Genomic DNA, 7,444 nt, shown 5'->3' on the forward strand with positions numbered 1-7,444 from the left:
AAGCAGCAGGGCTCTGCCCGCCCGGGGGCTTCCACAGCAGCGGATCCCATCACCTGCTGAAAGCGAGTCCCCGTTTGGTGCTGAGCAACTGCCCAGGAAAGTGGTGAGAGCAGCGAGAGGGTCAGCACTGGACAGGGAAGGCAGAGGTGAGTGTATATAGAGCATTGTGCATGTACACCTTAATTTTGTAATTGCACTTGAGGCAATAAACAACCAGCAGCCACATCTAGAAGAATTTAACAGTGAAATGCTTGTTTTAGTGTAGCTTGAGTGTCTAAATAGATTAAAAAAAACCCTCTGGTAACCATTAGGAAAGTTAATCAGCTATCTGGGGAGGGCGTCAAGCTCTCCCTAGAGATAGAGCAGCTTTCCTAAGTCATGGTGTGAGGTTTTCTTTCTTCACCATGTACAATCAACTGTAATCTTTGTCTGTGTATTTAGAACCTTGTGGTATGGGAAAACAAAAAAAATCCGTACAAATAAAGTACAAATCACTGACCATTAGTAGCTGTTGTAAAATTGTTCTTAAAACAGAATGAGTTTTCTTGTACTAAATGCAAGTATAGTAAAACAGCTTAAAAAAATCTTCACTCAGCTTTTATTTACAATCATATTACTTTTATTTTTCCATAATGTAACTTATTCCAAGTCCTCCCCCAATAACTGATGCTGCAATGTTTACGTTCAATAAACCTATACAATGATCGTACATACTACTGCTTTCATGTAAGCCAACCGGCTTGCAAATGTTGTCTGCATGTCATAAATCGTATACAGAAATGGAACATTCTCCACAAGCATCTGGAGCGTTTCTTGAAACACTGTTGTGGCAGCGTGAGGCTGTACCAGAGGTACAGATCAGATGTTCTGCTCTCCCAGCAAGGAGAGGCAGCTCATCTGTCTGATGTACTGAGAAGAAACAAAGTCTAAAATGTTCTGATATTTTATTAATTACTCAAATCCAATAAACTATAAGTTTGCAGAGGAATGCATGTGTAGAATTCTTGCTTGAAGGAGTTATTGCAACTCCTGACTCTTTAAGCGCATCAACTTTACTCGAGTGGTACAAACTTTTTGTGAGAGTTCACGGAGAGCTCCAAGTGCAGGTACAGGGAGAAAAGGAAGAAGGGCTTACATACTTAGCTCTGGATTCTATATTTAAAAAAGCTAAATGATTTGTATATCCTTTTCATTATCAAAGTATATTTTCTCTTTTAAAGTAATCTGGTTTCTTCAGGAGGCATTCTTTTTAATAATAGTTCAGTGCTACAACCAAGAGTCAATAATTCAAAAAAATCACTCTTTTCTGCTGTTAAAGGTATGAAGAACTACAGCTTATCCCCCTCATAAAGCCAAAGCAGCAAACAGAGCCTTCTCTTGTATTATGTGTTTCTAAAACATCTTCTCCCATTCAACTGCTGTAGGACTTCAGATGGATACAGTGGTTAACAGTCACAAAAGTGAGTGATTTCTCCTCTCAGCCCTGTCAACACTAGCATCTATAGACAAAATCATTGTTTAAAGCTCTAGTACATCACAGAATAGTGCTGATATCGGTACTTTACAACTAATGCAACATCCAGCAACTCACATGTAATCTTAATAGTTAAAAATTCAAGACTGGGGCACTAACTAAAGAAAACACAAACATGAAGTTTCCTAATCTGGCATGGAATAAGGAAAGGGATAGTTTAGATAACATTCTACAGATTGGGCAGGAACAAAAAGAATTTATTTCTCCATCCTGTATTTTATACACTTTACAAAAACCAGTAATATCACTGTGCCCATAAAAATGTTATCCATGGCAACTGAAAGCAAATACTACTTGTTGTCATCTAACAGGGTCTTTTTAAAATCATAATACAAAGATTTGTGCTGTAGCAGTCCTCCACTTTGCACTGTAACAATAAGGCTTACTGTACTTTAAATACAAAGCTGTTACATCTGCAGTTATGAACCACTGGCTTTAACAAACATCATTTTATAGTTGCTTTTTGCTTCTTTTTTGTTTTCTGGAACGTCAGCTTCATCATGTTTTTCAGCAGCTTGTAGCTCCTCTGCAGACTCCTCTTGCTCTGACTCAGAGCCACTTTCAGAGTCCTCTGAACTCTCCTCAGAGGAGTGTCCCGCTGCCTCTTCGTGTTCTTCACTGTCCTGAAACTACAAGTTCAGATTATGAGACAGATAAACCGTTATTTCCTGGCAACTCCACTGCAGGTTTTTAATGCAGCTTTGAAAATTTCCCAGTGAGAATGTTTGCTCCTTTCATTTTAATACTCAAATGGGCTATGTTGCTAGACACAGGTCTCTACGATACAATTCGACAGAAAGCAACTCCACTGAAGTGGTTCACCATACCAACCGTGACATCCATGGCTTCCTCAGCAACATTCTTATCTAGTTACAGCAGAAATCCTAAAGACACTTATATGAGCTTGAAAAGTTTCAGGTCACATCAGTTTAGTAATTCCTTACCTTGGTGTACACAGTATATCAATCATGACACTTTGTCACTGAGTGAAACATAATGAATTCATACTCATGACTAATCTTTGAAAGTAAGTTTAGCACACTGCAGCATGAGGACTGCTGAAGTAATCCAACGATACTGCTAACAAGAACAATCCCAAAATGGAATTTTACTAAAAAGCAAAACCTCCATGTCTGTAAGAGTAAGAATTCCCAGCACTGCACACACAGGTTGGTTTACTCACTCTGGGAACACCAGCTATGTTTTTATGCAGTAATTGGTGCTAAGAGTTAGCAGAAGATGTAGTATTGCACCTTTCCATTGGTAGATGAAAACATATTCCTAATAACCTAATTCTGTTGGGTTTTGTCACACTTATCTTCCTGCTCATTCCTATGCAGTTCCTTGTACAAGACCAGTTATGTGTGAGCTCTCTGGAGGACTCTGTACGGCAAATTTCCCTTGGCTGACCTCTCTACAGCCATTCGCTTTTCAGGATCATAGAGAGGTATGTGCCTCATTGCAACAAGAAGCCAGCAACAATGCAGGTGGTTATTCTGCCACCTCATGTACTCCTTGGCAACACCCTGATTAAAAATATCTGTCTTGACTACTAGGGAGCATTAGGCATGTCATATCACTTTTCAGAACAATGAGAAGCACCACTTGCTTCCAGACACTTAAGTGGCCACCATGGTGTACAAAATAGCAGTCAAGTGCCTGCAGTGAAGTTTGTCCTTTAACCCAAACTGCAGAATTTTGCCAGCATTTGTGTATCATCTTGTCCTAGTGACGAGAAAGCCAAATCATTATGGAAATAAACAACTTACTACCTCACTGAAACCAAGTCCACAATGGCGCCGGTTTCGTCCAGACATGGTGCTGTCCATGCTTTGTTGGTACTGAGACTCCAGCTCTTCATTCATTTTCTTGTCTTCTTCCCCTGCATTGTCCAGTGTACTTTGGTTATGGTTCATTCAAATTAACAAAGACATCAAATTACATGAAGTCGCATTTTCAAAGTTTATCACTATATATGAGAAAAAGTTTAGCCATCTTAAACTACTGGATTATTGCATACAAACCATCAGATTTATAAGCAATTATATCAAGTTTGCAAGAAAAGCTGCTTTGATACAAAGGTGGGACAGCAAGATCCTAAGACGTGAAGCATTCAGAGTTGTACCATGCGTGGTGTACGTTCTACTAAACAAGGTAAATGTAAACGGTTTGATTTCTCTGTGCCTCCTGCCAATACTGCAACATGTCACAGCAAGGAGAAAGTTTCTGACCTTCACTCCATAACACGTGATTACTATGATTAAACCATAATTAACATATATCAACAGAAGCTGGGGCAACACTACCACTCTTGTTTGCAGAGCTGTATCTGAAACTATTTCATAGCAGAGAGGTTATTACAGCTCTACATTTTTCTATCTTTAGGAATTAGCAGAAAAACTAATTTTCAAGCGCTGCTTCTACAGGCCCTTTACTTACTTGTTTGAATAGGTAAATGAAGAGTCATTTTTACTGGGGAAAACTATGGTCTAAAATAGTTAAGAATTCTCTGTTCTTGTGAGAGATAGGAATCTAATTCTCAGTAAGCCTACAACGCTCTAGTTTTTAATTTGTGTTTCTGTAAAATTAAAAGCTTGTATTGCAAACTCATGTTTCCTCATTTGGAAGTTAGAGCTGTATGTTATTATAAAAGGACAAAAACTGTATGTTGGACAAGCAAGTGTTAAGAAAACAGCTGTTTTGATTTTTTGTTAAAAACCAGCATCTTAACTTCTTGCTAGTAACAAAGCAGTACTAATTCTTTATGACCTCTTAGGGGAAGCATCACCTCCCTTCTAGGACATTCAGGTGTAGCAAACTAACAGCAGAACCTGGACCCAATTCTCAGGCTTCTTTTGGTGTTTGGGTCCACAGATAATTTTTTTTGTCAACTGAAAAATTACTAGTGGAGCGTACCAGGGAACAGAGTTTTCTGGAACTCTGACAGTGGCTATTCTAGACACCTTTATCAAAGCTCCTCTCAGGCGGTCAAGCCCAGCTTGGTTTCGATGTACTGTGACTTACTACCTGAGCAAGCCTGATAAGAAGTTACCATGGTCATATATGTTACACAACATCAAATTATTGCTGATTGCCAAGATGACCCTGCAGATCTTTTCACCTTCTGCCTCATTGCTTTAAGGCAAAGATCTTTCTATTTCATAGCTAACCAACTGGTTGAGGGGAGTAATCAACCCTGTTCTATTCCATACACAATGATTTAGATGTTTGGATATCCATACCTTGCAGCAAGTAAAAAATGTAATACTGCTAGGTACCAATAGCAATACAATTTTACTTTCTTATTTTGATAGCAAAATAAAACTGAGGACTCACAGGCTCTGATTCCCAGGACAGTTGTACACAAATGTAACTAACCGTCAAGTACTTTGTTGAACTTGGACTTCAGAATGCAAGTACAGTCAGAGAAACTGTCATTACTGTCAGTAATCTAACATGAGAAATTAGGAACTTCTGCAACTCTGCAGCCTGACCTGTCTTCAACTTCAGCCATGAAACCTAAAATCCCTCTCTGCAACATCTACAAAGCTCAAAATACTGGGATCTTCCTAAATAAGTGTTTGATTTCCAACTTTGTATCAGCTCTTGGATCAACTGACCTGTCCTGAAGTGGGAGGTTGATCTGTGGTCTCCGATAACAAGGCGGCCAGTATGTTCTTTCTAAAAGAAAAGGTAGTTTGTTTTGGAGCTTTAGGGTCCACTGACAGCTCTGCCAACATTCTGGAAATCGCAAATGGAAAAGGTTTGCTGTCAAACCTCACCAACCAACCATGAAACCGTAACTCTTACTAGCTAACAACTGCTGTCTGTTGATGAACTTGTTTCACCTTTGTGTCGTTGAATTTTCTGAAAAAGAAACCCCAACAACTAGGTACTCTTTGCTCTTCCACATCCCAAAGCTGTTTCTGTTTCAGTCTGATTCTTGCCACTCCAAAGATGAAGACAAGCCATGCAAGCATGTCAACTAAACAAGGAGGAACGGTAATCATCAGGCAGGAGAACAATACAGTGCTGGACAAGTGTGAATTTAGTTTCTGACAATTTACCCTTTGGGTCTCTCTCTCTGCCACTACACAACAGTTCAGTCTGCGCATCTTATGATGATCCCACTTTTAGACTGGTCATAGGATCGGGTAAGACCTTCACAGTGCTCATTAATATATTGGTTCAGTAGTTGCTCATTAGTAAATATCTTCCTATAGGCAAGGACTGGCATTACATGGAAAGCAGCATTAAGTATCCAAGTAGACATTAAGGTCAGTGATAGTGGGATGTTTTAATAGGGTATTGTATTTCTATCCACCAGGGAGCATGAACTTTAACCTCTTTAACACACTAAAATATTTTTGCTTACAAAAATACTGTATTCAACCAAACAAGCTAGTACAAGTGAAATTATTTTTCTTGAAGGTAAGTAGAATTGCAATATTAAAACATTTTGTACATGGAAAAAGCACAATTACATTTTACTAATTCTGCAGCATTTTTTACACAAAGCATAGTATAAATATTGGTTTAGAGCATTCTTCTCTTTAAAAATATTTCCTAGATTATTTAATTATGTTTATTCTTTTGCTGATTTAGTCTATCAGCTACCATTTAAATTTTTTTTTTTTTCCAATTAGACTTTTACAGACTTAGTGCAAAGGTTTGTTAGTTTGTAACAAAGACTCTCTCAGAAGTGTCTACAATAATATTATTTCGTCTGAAAGCGTAAAGGTGTGGGATGGGAGGCAGCTGCAGAGCAGAGACCTGACAATTTCAGACGGATGTTTCGTGTTACCGCTGCTGACACAACTGCAGCCGTGAAAACCGAATCCTCCTTAAAGGAGAGTCCCAAAGCGAAACGGCCTTTGCATGGCGCCTTTTTCCTGGGCGAGCGCCGCGGCCTGCAGCAAACCTCCTTCTGGGAGGTTCCGTTTCACCGCGACAGCAAACCCCGCGTCGCCGCCGCGGGCAGTGCGGGGGGACGCTCCTCCCGCCCGGGTCCCCGTGTCCCCGCGGGGGTGGTGGGGGGACGGGGCGGCCTCACCTTCCCAGCGCCCATCAGCCGCAGGAACTTCTGCTTCCGTTCCTCGTTGCCCAGGTCCGCCGACTCCCAGCTGCTGGAGCCCTGCGGGAGCACACGCTGACTGCGCCAGCCCGGGGGGCGGGCCCCGAGCAGCCCCTCATCCCCCGCCGCAGCCCCTCATCCCCCGCCGCAGCCCCCGCGGCGCCTCCGCCCCCCGGGCGGCCGACAGCGCCAGAAAGGGGGCGGCCGAGAAGGCCGAGAAGGCCGCGGCCTTGCCTGTGTCCCGCGCGGGACTCGGCCGCCGCACCGAGGCCTGACCGCGGCCTCCCGCCCGGCCACATCCTGCCCCCCTCCCGCCGCGCGGCAGCCCCAGGCCCCGCGCCCATTTACATCGGGAGAGGCCGCTCGCTTGAGGCCGTGGTGGCCCTGGGAATCCCGGCCCGAGCTCATCGCCGCGGCGCAGTGACCGAGCCGCTGTGCCGCCTTCCTGCCCGAGCCCCGCCCCGCCCGCGGCGGTCACCGCGCGGGCTCTGCCGCGGGGCACGCCGGGACTAGTAGTTCCCGCCCAGCCCTTGGTGGCGCGGCGCGAGCAGGCGCGGACTACCCGTCCCACAAGCCTCCGCGGCGGGGCCGGCTCTGCTCGCTGATTGGCAGGGGCGCACGGCCCCTGGAAGGAGGCGGGGCGCGGCAGTGGCGCGCGGGCGCAGCCGTTGGTTGGGAGGTGGTGTCGCTCGCGCGCAGCGCTGGGTCGCTGCGGCTTGGCTCGGTGTCGTGTCGGGGGCTGTGGAGGCGTCGCCGCCGGTCACCGGGGCTTCGCCTCGCTGTGGCGTCAGGCGCGAAATGCTGCTGGGGGACGGGGACTAAGGGGCTCCTGGCCC

At 44.0% G+C, this 7,444-nt stretch overlaps 1 protein-coding gene across 2 annotated transcripts; it reads right to left on the minus strand.

The window, feature by feature from the left end:
- Nucleotides 1-575: 575 nt before the first annotated feature.
- LOC309443040 (small acidic protein) lies at nucleotides 576-7,069 on the minus strand. Of its 2 annotated transcripts, none has more exons than XM_082059550.1 (5): nucleotides 6,957-7,069; nucleotides 6,588-6,668; nucleotides 5,155-5,215; nucleotides 3,307-3,416; nucleotides 576-2,163 (listed from the first exon to the last, which is right to left on the minus strand). In XM_082059550.1, the coding sequence occupies exons 1-5, from the start codon at nucleotides 7,014-7,016 to the stop codon at nucleotides 1,954-1,956; spliced, it is 522 nt and encodes a 173-aa protein (XP_081915676.1). In that variant the 5' UTR covers nucleotides 7,017-7,069; the 3' UTR covers nucleotides 576-1,953. The 2 variants fall into 2 exon arrangements, with proteins under 2 accessions (XP_081915676.1, XP_081915675.1); XM_082059549.1 differs by having other exon boundaries at nucleotides 3,304-3,416.
- Between the last annotated feature and the right edge of the window lie 375 nt (nucleotides 7,070-7,444).

Source organism: Streptopelia decaocto (assembly GCF_964273445.1).
Source record: "Streptopelia decaocto genome assembly, chromosome: 7".
Taxonomy (NCBI): domain Eukaryota; kingdom Metazoa; phylum Chordata; class Aves; order Columbiformes; family Columbidae; genus Streptopelia; species Streptopelia decaocto.